The sequence below is a fragment of the Schistocerca cancellata genome, chromosome 2, assembly GCF_023864275.1.
Source record: "Schistocerca cancellata isolate TAMUIC-IGC-003103 chromosome 2, iqSchCanc2.1, whole genome shotgun sequence".
Taxonomy (NCBI): domain Eukaryota; kingdom Metazoa; phylum Arthropoda; class Insecta; order Orthoptera; family Acrididae; genus Schistocerca; species Schistocerca cancellata.
In genome coordinates, this window is record NC_064627.1 from 439,508,942 (window position 1) to 439,522,126 (window position 13,185).

The window sequence follows — 13,185 nt, forward strand, 5'->3', positions numbered from 1 at the left end:
GCGTTCATGCGTGGTGCATCATTTAACACATATTGACAATGGAATGCACTTTGACGCTGTCTTCTCTATATGTGACTTCTTTGTCTCTAACAATTAAGATAAGAGCAGTTGACAAAGTTTTAGTCGTATTCTTTACCTGAGAATAAAAATAGGCATCTCAGGGTTACACTGTCACTTGCATTTGGAAAGAGGGAACATCCACTTTATACTACACGATAGCAATCCTCCTTAACCTTTAGAATTCTCAGCTTATAACTGTGATACGATTTTCCTCCTCAAGACTCAATTAACAGAAGAAATTTTTTCTCCTGTAGGGTAGTCTTGATCACATCAGTCAAAAAATGTTGTGTAGTGTTCTTGTTTCCCATATTTTAACGAAGTAATGACGAAATTCCAGTATTTGATACGTATTCATCCATGAAATTTCCCTTTTTCTTTCTTTTTCATTCGCTTTACGAAAAATAATAAATACAATACGTTAAGGATTATTTATGTTTATTTGGAGTGTAAGTAACGTAAAAATTGAGATTAAAAATAAAGACTCTGCACAGCGAGTCGATCCCACGATCCTTGGATTAGCTTCCTACACTATTTGTTTTCTGGTGGTCTTTCTTTCGATCTGTTTCTAGGTTGGTTTTACGTCAGTAGTTCTGTAGGGGTGTCACGTAACATCTTTCAAAATACACTCCTGGAAATGGAAAAAAGAAGACGTTGACACCGGTGTGTCAGACCCACCATACTTGCTCCGGACACTGCGAGAGGGCTGTACAAGCAATGATCACACGCACGGCACAGCGGACACACCAGGAACCGCGGTGTTGGCCGTCGAATGGCGCTAGCTGCGCAGCATTTGTGCACCGCCGCCGTCAGTGTCAGCCAGTTTGCCGTGGCATACGGAGCTCTATCGCAGTCCTTAACACTGGTAGCATGCCGCGACAGCGTGGACGTGAACCGTATGTGCAGTTGCCGGACTTCGAGCGAGGGCGTATAGTGGGCATGCGGGAGGCCGGGTGGACGTACCGCCGAATTGCTCAACACGTGGGGCGTGAGGTCTCCACAGTACATCGATGTTGTCGCCAGTGGTCGGCGGAAGGTGCACGTGCCCGTCGACCTGGGACCGGACCGCAGCGACGCACGGATGCACGCCAAGACCGTAGGATCCTACGCAGTGCCGTAGGGGACCGCACCGCCACTTCCCCTCAAATTAGGGACACTGTTGCTCCTGGGGTATCGGCGAGGACCATTCGCAACCGTGTCCATGAAGCTGGGCTACGGTCCCGCACACCGTTAGGCCGTCTTCCGCTCACGCCCCAACATCGTGCAGCCCGCCTCCAGTGGTGTCGCGACAGGCGTGAATGGAGAGACGAATGGAGACGTGTCGTTTTCAGCGATGAGAGTCGCTTCTGCCTTGGTGCCAATGATGGTCGTATGCGTGTTTGGCGTCGTGCAGGTGAGCGCCACAATCAGGACTGCATACGACCGAGGCACACAGGGCCAACACCCGGCATCATGGTGTGGGGAGCGATCTCCTACACTGGCCGTACACCACTGGTGATCGTCGAGGGGACACTGAATAGTGCACGGTACATCCAAACCGTCATCGAACCCATCGTTCTACCATTCCTAGACCGGCAAGGGAACTTGCTGTTCCAACAGGACAATGCACGTCCGCATGTATCCCGTGCCACCCAACGTGCTCTAGAAGGTGTAAGTCAACTACCCTGGCCAGCAAGATCTCCGGATCTGTCCCCCATTGAGCATGTTTGGGACTGGATGAAGCGTCGTCTCACGCGGTCTGCACGTCCAGCACGAACGCTGGTCCAACTGAGGCGCCAGGTGGAAATGGCATGCAAGCCGTTCCACAGGACTACATCCAGCATCTCTACGATGGTCTCCATGGGAGAATAGCAGCCTGCATTGCTGCGAAAGGTGGATATACACTGTACTAGTGCCGACATTGTGCATGCTCTGTTGCCTGTGTCTATGTGCCTGTGGTTCTGTCAGTGTGATCATGTGATGTATCTGACCCCAGGAATGTGTCAATAAAGTTTCCCCTTCCTGGGACAATGAATTCACGGTGTTCTTATTTCAATTTCCAGGAGTGTATATCGAGAAGAAGTTCACTCATATTTTTTGTTATTATTATTATTATTAATACTGCTGGTTGTCAGCCCGCGGTCCAAACGCGCTGAGCTTCAGTGCCAACCGCTGCCTGGAAACAATGCTAACACAAAGCGCTCATGTGTCGCCCGCCCCGCTCCATAACATTTTTTTTTTTATGCTTGGTCAACTGGGTCAACTAGGTCCCGTTTCTGCACGTTAATTATTGGCCTAGCGCTGCATATACCACAAACTGGGGCGAAATCGGTGACGACAGGAAGGTCAGGTTCCCTTTTAAGTCCGTGCCATGTGTAAGGGGAGATTTCCACGTTATTGACGATCCGTCCAAATGGTAGAGACACTGGTGTCGACGAGGACCTTCGTATTGTTCTAGACCGGTGAATTCAAATGTGACTCCTTGGATTCCTAATGTCCGACAGTCTTCCGCAACATACATGCACCGTACCACATGGCACGAGCACTAAGCGCGGTCCTCCACAAGGCACAGGCACACATCTGCCCTTTGTAACGAGACGATGGCACACTACGGTGATTCATGATTCCAGAATTGCTGCGAACGCTCGGTTTGTGGGTGGGTGTCTATCTTCGGTGCTTTATCTACGTACCTACCTTCTTTGATGCCGAAACATTAATCTTTATTTGTTCACACAAATACAATAAGGACTAAGTGATTCCTAGTTGAATACAAACAAACAAGTGAGCCTCTGATGTTTTCATTTATTTTGATTTCAAATACCCAGCGACTGGTGCAGAGTTGGTGCTAGTCAAATAATTTTTTTTCGCTATCACTACTGTATCAAAATCTTCGCAAAGAAAGAGGTGTACTTACAGTGTTTTTAATGCAGTTACGCTTCTAAATACGTTGTTTCCAACGTTCTTGATGAAATTGTTACTGAGATCTCTGAAACAAGAAAAGAAACGAAAATTAACGCCATTATTTACAATCAAATGTAATGATTTCAATTTATAGTGATCACAAGTTATTCGCAACGAGTAATTGATCTAGCGGGTCATTCCACAATATACAATTAATCTCCCATCGGGCGTGGCTCCTCAAACTGATACACGGTCGATGACATTTTCTGTCAGTAATTTGTCATCATTCGACAGCAGTGACGCCTTCTCATTATCAGCTTCCCTTCTCGGAACCCTTTTCCTTTGCATATGCTCCGGTATAGGGGGACTGCTCTGTTACAAGGGCATATGGGGATAACAATGTAAAATGAATAATTTTCTGAAACGGTAATTAAATCGTTTGTTAATATCAAGTACGAAACTAGTACGTTGCACCCAATTTTATCTTTTTATAGGAGCTTCATTCTTTTCGATGGAGTACATTTTCTGATAGGTGAATACAGTGAGACGTATAATCTCTTCGACCCAAAATGTGTTGAATATATCCAAAAGATGTTGTTAGAAATGGCAAATAAGTAATTTCAAAATGACCTTGAAGACGAAGTAGCTAGAGACGGTGATGACGAAGTTGGAGTTCCACAGGCAGACTTAGAAACAGAGATAGTGATGATAGAAACAGAGACAGTGATGATGGTGAGGAAGTACTTGGAAACAAACATTATTTTGGAAGGAACAAAGCGACAAAATGGAACGAAGTTCCACCGCAGCGAGCATACCTTTGGCATGCTGGAATTGCCTCAGAAATGACTTTTCCCTTATTGTAATACTGTATACAAATCAGTTTAGTTACTGAAAGCTTCATGTCAACGCTACTACATGTGGCTGAACTGAGAAACTTAGTTTTCAGCTTATGTACACATGAAGCATAGGGGTCCTTTGGGTATCTCATGTGGGCGGTAATTAAAAATTTCACATCATAATGCGCATAAAATTTTTCCAATACATCATGCGGTGCCTTAAATTTGACAGTCGTGCGACTATCAATGAAATGAGACAGACCGGGCAATAGCGATCCGGAAGATACACTACTGGCCATTAAAATTGCTACACCAAGAAAGAAATGCAGATGATAAACGGGCGTTCATTGGACAAATATATTATACTCGAACTGACATGTGATTACATTTTCACGCAATTTGGGTGCATAGATCCTGCGAAATCAGTACCCAGGACAACCACCTCTGGCCGTAATAACGGCCTTGATACGCCTGGGCATTGTGTCAAACAGAGCTTGGATGGCGTGTACAGGTACAGCTGCCCATGCAGCTTCAACGCGATACCACAGATCATCGAGAGTAGTGACGGGCGTATTGTGACGAGCCAGTTGCTCGGCCACCATTGACCAGACGTTTTCAATTGGTGAGAGATCTGGAGAATGTGCTGGCCAGGGCAGCAGTCGAACATTTTCTGGATCCAGAAAGGCCCGTACAGGACCTGCAACATGCGGTCGTGCATTATCCTGCTGAAATTGCACAGGGATCGAATGAAGGTGTAGAGCCACGGGTCGTAACACATCTGAAATGTAACGTCCACTGTTCAAAGTGCCGTCAATGCGAACAAGAGGTGAGCGAGACGTGTAACCAATGGCACCCCATACCATCACGCCGGGTAATACGCCAGTATGGCGATGACGAATACACGCTTCCAATGTGCGTTCACCGCGATGTCACCAAACACGGATGCGACCATCATGATGCTGTAAACAGAACCTGGATTCATACGAAAAAATGACGTTTTGCCATTCGTGCACCCAGGTTCGTCGTTGAGTACACCATCGCAGGCGCTCCTGTCTGTGATGCAGCGTCAAAGGGTAACCACAGTCATGGTCTCCGAGCTGATAGTCCATGCTGCTGCAAACGTCATCGAACTGTTCGTGCAGATGGTTGTTGTCTTGCAAACGTCCCCATCTGTTGACTCAGGGATCGAGACGTGGCTGCACGATCCGTTACAGCCAAACGGACAAGATGCCTGTCTTCTCGACTGCTAGTGATACGAGGCCGTTGGGATCCAGCGTGGCGTTCCGTATTACACTCCTGAACCCACCGATTCCATATTCTGCTAACAGTCATTGGATCTCGACCAACGAGAGCAGCAATGTCGCGATACGTTAAACCGCAATTGCGATAGGCTACAATCCGACATTTATCAAAGTCGGAAACGTGATGGTACGCATTTCTCCTCCTTACACGAGGCATCACAACAACGTTTCACTAGGCAACGCCGGTCAACTGATGTTTGTGTATGCGAAATCGGTTGGAAACTTCCCTCATGTCAGCACGTTGTAGGTGTCGCCAGCGGCGCCAACCTTGTGTGAATGGTCTGAAAAGCTAATCCTTTGCATATCACAGCACCTTTTTCCTGTCGTTTAAATTTCGCGTCTGTAGCACGTCATCTTCGTGGTCTAGCAATTTTAATGGCCAGTAGTGTATATTTTATACTTGTACAGAACTGTGAGTCCTGCATTCTCGAAGGAAATGTACCTGTATGTGAGAAGCTAGAAGGATTCCATGGAGGTACTGTTTTCGCTTATACACGAGAGCTATTACTTTTGAATTTCCGATCGGTCGCGAAATAGAAACACAGTGAAAAGAGAAAATATTTTATTTACAACATTTAGATACACCCTCCAGCAACTTTTTTTTGCAGTCGCCAATGAAACTCACATATTTATCGTAGCGTTGTATGGACTTCTCCGTACCATCCCACAAAAGGCAGCCGCCTGTACTGACGGCCACTTCTCTATTCTGATCTGCAGTTGGTTTTCTGCGCCAAAATAATGTCGTCATAGGGAGTGGTTATTGTGACCAGAGGGATGACAGTCAGATGTAGCCAAGTCCTGGCTGTATGGCGGGTGATCAAACACCTCCCATCGAGCACGCTGCATGAGCATCTTTCTTACACTGTAGCGTGCGCCCGACCATTGGCATGAAGAAGGAAACTCATGACCAGGGTTAGAGGTGCAAATTTCAAACGAAAAAGGGAAGGGAAAAGGTGCTCATATAAGGTAAAGAAAGGGACAAAAGATACTGGTTTATTCAACTAATTCAACTATTTCTCTTTCCTCTATTCTAGTTTGTGGAATTACAAACAAGTACCTCAAATTACCATTCATAAAAAGAAGGAAAACCATGAAGCTATTGTACTTCCAGACAATTAGCATCTCTACATTTTTTAAAGTAAATCTGTTCCTTTTACGAGATAAAACGACATTAGAGATGCTAAAGCTTCTTTCGACACTCAAGAAACCAGTGAAGCAAACATTGAATTCACACGACTCAAGAAACCAGTGGCAGCTCTACAGATGTGGCGAATTCCTCAATGTCTGGATTATTCTGCAGACTACACTCAAGTTTGTCTTTGGAAAAACCGTCTAACTATTCCCTCACGGAAGTAAAAATATCCCAATGTTTATCCTTTTCCAGACATTGCCCTTCTAATCGTCTAATGACTGCAGTCAGGTATTTGTAGCTATAGACACAATATACTTCTCTCTGCAACCTATGTACACTATGTCATCAAAAGTATCCGGACACCCCGAAAAACAAACGTTTTTCATATTCTGCGCATTGTGCTGCCACCGTCTGCCAGGTACTCCATATCAGCGACCTCAGTAGTCTCTAGATATCGTGTGAGAGCCGAATGGGGCGCTCCGCGGGACTCACGGACTTCGAACGAGGTCAGGTGTTTGGGTATCACTTGTGTCATACGTCTGTACGCGAGATTTCAACACTCCTAAATATCGCTAGGTCCACTGTTTCCAATATATTAGTGAAGTGGAAACGTGAAAGGACACTTACAGCACAAAAGCCTACACGCTGATCTCGTCTGTTGACTGGCAGAGACCGCCGACAGTTGAAAAGGGTCGTACTGTGTAATAGGCAGACGTCTATCCAGATCATCACACAGGAATTGCAAACTGCATCAGGATCCATTGCAAGTACTATGACAGTTAGGCGGGAGATGAGAAGACTTCGATTTCATGGTCGAGCGGCTGCTCATAAGCTACACATCACGCCGGTAAATGCCAAACGACGTCACGCTTGGTGTAAGGAGCGTAAACATTGGACGACTGAACAGTGGAAAAACATTGTGCGGAGTGGCGAATCACGGTACACAATGTGGCGATCCGATGCCAGGGTGTGGGTATGGCGAATGCACGGTGAACGTCATCTGCCAGCGTGTGTAGTGCTAACAGTAAAATTTGGAGGCGGTGGTGTTACGGTGTGGTCGTGTTTCTCATTATAGGCGCTTGCACCCTTTGTTGGTTTGCGTGGCACTATCACAGCACAGGACTACATTAATGTTTAAAGCACCTTCTTGCTTCCCCTCTGTTGAACAGGAATTCGTGGATGGCGATTGCATATTTCAAGACGATCGAGCATCTATTCATACTGCACGACCTGTGGCGGAGTGGTTACACGACAATAATATTCCTGCAACGGACTGGCCTGCACAGAGTCCTGACTTGAATCCCATAGAACACCTTTGGGATGTTTTGGAACGCCGTCTCCATGCCAGGCCTCACCGAACTACATCGATACCTCCCTCACTGCAGCAATTCGTGAAGAGTGGTCTGCCATTCCCCAAGGAAGCTTCCAGCACCTAATTGAACGTATGCCTGCGAGAGTGGAAGCTGTCATCAAGGTTAAGGGTGGGCCAACACAACATTGAATTCCAACATTACCGTTGCAGATCACCCAGAACTTGCAAGTTATTTTCAGCCGGGTATTTTCGATCACATAGTGTATTTTCTCCGGTAACAGCGGTAACAGAAGTCGCTGTGCCTTGGAAACTGCTAGGTGCGCCGGGTGGATCCAAACAAAGCACAGATTCTCTAATTTTGTCAGAATTCTCACACAACGTAGCAGCACACTCAAGCCAAGATCCCCAACGTGTAATGACCGAGAAATTCGGAAGTGGTAGGCCAGTGGTTTCCCTGTAGGCAACAACAAGTCTCAGAGCTTTCAGTAGTATCTTCTTCAGGGCAGAGATGAAATGACTTGCGATGTCGTATGCGTTCCTCACGTATTCACAAACCTTGTGAAGGGCATGAACCAAGCGTGGTACGTGCTTCAACTAAGGAAATAAAGTTTTAAATTGGTTAACAGCTGAAACCATGTATGGAGCCTGGTATAACCACAAGAAGAAGTTTTTCAATCTCGATAACTGCAGGCCAGAGCCTTTGGCAGAAGTCCATAATTGATTGCATTATTGTACTGGCATTGGTATTTTTCAGCTCATATATTTTTAACGACATGGAATTAACTTTCTCCCCTGCAAAAGAAAAAACTAACATATCGTTCCATTGAGTCTATGGTTTCATCCACAATGATTCCCACATCGCAATCAGACGCTTTCTCCTTTCTTTGCATGGTTTCTTGGTAAACAGATTCCATGCATTTTTTCTTAAAGTGCTCTCATCTTCGTGAATGTCTCAAGACATCCCTTGAAGGCTGGATGGTTCACCTTATTGAGTGGGATTCCTGCTTGTGTAAAGACTGCCCACAAATCAGTGTTTAATTCCTTCAAATTTCGGCTTTTTGAAGATCTCTTTTGAAACGCATTTTGTAATATATGTTGTCGCTATTTGTTTCCTTGAAGAGTTTTATTCATTTATTCATTTGATGGTAAGAGCTGGAAATGTGTTGTCTGATGCGATCTCACTGGTGTTTTTCATCTAACAAAATTCCTGAAACGCAATTATTACAGTGCATAACATTTCCATCACTGTCTACGAAATCTTGTTTGAATTCCTGAGCCAGAGCAATAAATCGGGCACTGGACACCTTTGACATGATAAAAATCTAGTAGTACACTCACTTAGTAATGTAACAAAGAGCTAACACCACTTCACTTGCTGACTTAATGCGACTCTCACACAACACTCTTGCACCCACTCGCTCACTTGCCGTCCAGTCTCCTTTATAGCACTGCGACAATTACCAGAACGTTCTCAGTCATGCTGGAAGTACAGTCCCAGCGATTTCTAGTACACACATAAAAAAAAAGTTTTTTATCACCTCGGTTCCGAGAGTTGCATGTTGTACCACCATGCAGCGAGACCTTTAGAGGTGGTGGTCTAGATTGCTAAACACTCAGGTATCTCTAATACCCAATAGCACGTCCTCTTTCATTGACGCATGCCTGTATCCGTCGTGGTATACTATCCACAAGTTCATCACGGCACTGTTAGTCCAGATTGTCCTCAATGGCGATTCGGCGTAGATCCCTCAGAGTGGTTGGTGGGTCACGTTGTTCATAAACAGCTCTTTACAATCTATTACAGGCATGTTTGACAGGGTTAATGTCTGGAGAACATGCAGGCCACTCTAGTCGAGCGATGTCGTTATCGTGAAGGAAATTATTCACAAGATGTGCACTATGGGAGCGCGAATTATCGCCCATGAAGAGGAATGCCTCGTCAATATGCTGTCGATATGGTTGCACTATCGGTCGTAGAATAGCATTCACGTATCGTACAGCCGTTACGACTCCTTGCATGACCACCATCGGCGTACGTCGGTCCCACATAATGCCACCCGAAAACAGCAGGGATCCTCCACCATGCTGCAATAGCTGGACAGTCTGTCTAAGGCGTTCAGCCTGACCAGGTTGCCTCCAAACACGCCTCCGACGATTGTCTGGTTGAAGGTATATGCGACACTCATCGGTAAAGAGAACGTGATGCCAATCCTGAGCGGTCCATTCGGCATGTTACTGGGCCCATCTGTACCACGCTGCGTGGTGTCGTGTTTGCAAAGCTGGACCTCGCCATGTACGGCGGGAGTGAAACTGCGCATCATGCAGACTATTGCTCACAGTTTGAGTAGTAACATAACGTCCTGTGGCTACACGAAAAGCATTATTCAACATGGTGCCGTTGCTGTCAGGATACCTCCGAGCCATAATCAGTAGCCAGTGCTCATCCACTGCAGTAGTAGCCCTTGGGCTGCTTGAGCGAAGCATGTCATCGATAGTTCCTGTCTCTCTGTGTCTCCTCCGTGCCCGAACAACATCGCTTTGGTTCACTCCGAGACGCCTGGACACATCCCTTGTTGAGAGCCTTCCTGGCACAAAGTAACAATGCGGACGAGATCGAACCGGGGGTATTGACCGTCTAGGCATAGTTGAAATACAGACAACACGAGGCGTATACCTCCTTTATGGTGGAATGACTGGAACTGATTGGCTGTCGAACCCCCTCCGTATAATAGATGCTGCTCATGGATGGTTGTTTACATCTTTGGGCGGGTTTAGTGACATCTCTGAACAGTCAAAGGGACTGTCTCAGTGATGCAATATCCTTAGTCAACGCCTATCTTCAGGAGGTCTGGGAACCGGGCGATCCAAAACGTTATCTTTTTTATTTTGTTTTTTGATTGTAGTTTCGAACAGAACCCAGTGTCAGTTGTCGGAGCTATACGGTTGCGATTATTGCCGTCTCCGCGTGACCAGCCTCCGCCTAACGCGAACAGATGACGTCTCTCACAGTAACAAGCTCACATTCACGAACAGCAGGCTACTGATACTGTTGGGATAGAATCACTCAGTGTCAGATGCTTTATTTCAAGCAATTTTTAAGTTATAAAGGGGTTTTGTCCAAGATACAATTATTTTCCATTGTTTCAGGTGTGCTGCCAACACTCGCGCGGCATTTGCTGAAAGAATGAGGCTTGCTGTTCACACGTACACACCAAGCTGAGGAGACTTTAACTGAAAGTTAAATATTTTATGTTCAATAGAATGGAATGAATTGGAATGAAAGTTGAAAGAAGAAAGGGAATAATGGGAATATGACCATGGTTCGGGGAGAAAAGGGAATAAAAGTCACAAAAAGGAAAAAAAAGGTGCATGAAAAACTGCATCTTTTCGCAACTAGAAACAAAATATCTTACAAAAACAGCTTTAATTTACCCTAAGAAAACCGAGGCGCACGTAAGATTCCTAACCCTGCTCAAGACATTACGTCATCTGGATTCCATGGCACACCCCCTCAGCAGGCACTTCACACTTGGCGGGAGACTCTTGAACTTCTAATGATCTTTACATGCTCACTGTGCGCTCACAACTGAAAAATGTGATGAGACGCGATCCATGAGCATTCTGGATAGCCTGTGCAACACACCACCAAAAAGCTTAACAGGATTTTCGCTGTGGTTTACATTTCGTGAACAACGTGAGCTTGAAAAAAAGAATGCCAAGCAAATCAAACAAATGTTGTATAGTATGTGGGCTCTCATGGATTCTCAGGTATCTTATTATTTGGACATATGCGTTACGTTACAACCAGAAGGTTGTAGAAAATAAGCGACGAACCTTCGAATGTTATTCTGCGAATGTGTGTACCTACGCGTATTTACAATACAGGTGGAAATGCAATGGCAGACAACCAATTTAGGTGTGTCAGCTTGTTAGAAGAGGAAGAAAAAACTCTTGTTTTCCATGACCATAAGAAAGTTAAGAGTGAGAAGCTTCTGGAGTTTATTTCCAATAAAGAAAGGGCGGTCCACTTATCACTTTTGGCTTCAAGAAAGGCTGTACTCTTGTTGCCTACGTTTTACTCGTTCACATATTATTCATTTACGTTTACGGTTACTGATGGTCCAACACATAGTTAATTATGTGGACCCTGTTTTGCATTAAAATTTTTGCGAGTTGTACGGAAAATATTTGGTTATGTCCTAGTATGCACATATGAGTTTATAACTGAATAAAATCTTTAATACAAAACGTTACATTGAGAAGTTAGAAGAACTTAACCTAAGATTATTTGATTAGAAAGGGAAGAAATAGAAGATAGGGTAGTACGCATAAGATACCACTACCCGTGCTATTGCTAATACGAGTATTTCGGCAGTACACATCGAGTCATTCGCCTCTGCGTGGCATACTGATTTCTAATCCACGTGATTGACTGACTGTATCGAAGCTTCTCCAAATGAACACGTAGCTGCTACCTTAAGCCTGCTTTTTGTGACATTCTATTCTAATTACTATTCTATTCTAATTTAATGTTAGTTCATGTATCATTTTATAGGTGCATGTATTGTATTTCATTTACACCTTGTAGTTGTACTACTATTACTACTACTACTACTACTAAAATATAGCTATTATTGTTGAAGTAGTACCACTACACGGTGTAAATGAGATACACTAACCACACACGTAAAATGATACATGGAATTACATTAAATTAGAATGAAATAATAATTAGAATAGAATGACATGCATGTGATTTCATCTTTTTATAGGAGATTTATTCTTTTTGGTAGGATACGTTTGCTGATGGCTGGATCCCCATAACATGTCGAAGATCCAAAATAAGTTGACTGAATTGAATTATATCTGTCGATAATCAATCTGTACGCAAAAATATCTAGGTACGTGTTTTTTGGTAATATTTGCATTGTGCAGTCTCATGATCAGGCCTCCCTGCAGTTTCCCTTTCAGTATACGTAGAGTGTCTTCTCCGAAGCTATAGCAAGCTTGTTTTCCAGGCTCCAACTGCTCATCCTGTGTAGAATGCCACTAACTTTGGTTTCCAGTTCTCTTCTTGAGTTAGTACACGACAACCAACAGATCATTAGCATATGTGGCAATCCCGTTAGTGTTTGTGTCCCCATCCATTTCTGTTAGGATGGGTTCGATGAAAAGATCCCAACCGAGGGGCAGACAAACTTAAGCGTGCGGGAACCCCTTTGTGATTACCATGATCACTTTCAGTTCACGCATTCGCAGTTCAAGCATTCTATTATTACAGTAGTCTAGTAGATCACTGTATGGAGTTGCTGGTACTTGCGGTTCCCACAGTTTAGTGAACATCGCAGGCCTCCAGAGGATACCGAATGCCTCAGCGATGTCCCCATGAATGGGCATTACGTACTGCCGGTTCATATTGTGTACTAATTCGAGGGACCGGTTAATTGCATCATCACTCGTCTTATTTTCGTAGGACTCATTTGGCGCGGGCTGAACCCCATGGGCCGCCTGTGATCCTGGACCTTAGCCAAGGTGTTGATGAAGAAAATAAGCCTATACAATTTCACAGTGACTGGATCATTGTCTTCCGTTATCTTGATCTTGATGATCGTTGCGTTTGCTAAGTTCCAGGCTGCAAGTCTTCCCAGTCTTAGAGCTGCATTTATT

At 44.7% G+C, this 13,185-nt stretch overlaps 1 protein-coding gene across 1 annotated transcript in view; it reads right to left on the minus strand.

Annotated features, from left to right (window-relative positions):
- The window catches only part of LOC126154853 (G-protein coupled receptor GRL101-like), a 373,478-nt gene that overhangs the window by 148,617 nt on the left and 211,676 nt on the right, over positions 1 to 13,185 (minus strand). The window contains exon 20 of the mRNA XM_049916191.1: positions 2,951 to 3,022. Within this exon, the coding sequence (XP_049772148.1) occupies positions 2,951 to 3,022 (72 nt within the window). The remainder of the gene's footprint in view (positions 1 to 2,950; positions 3,023 to 13,185) is intronic.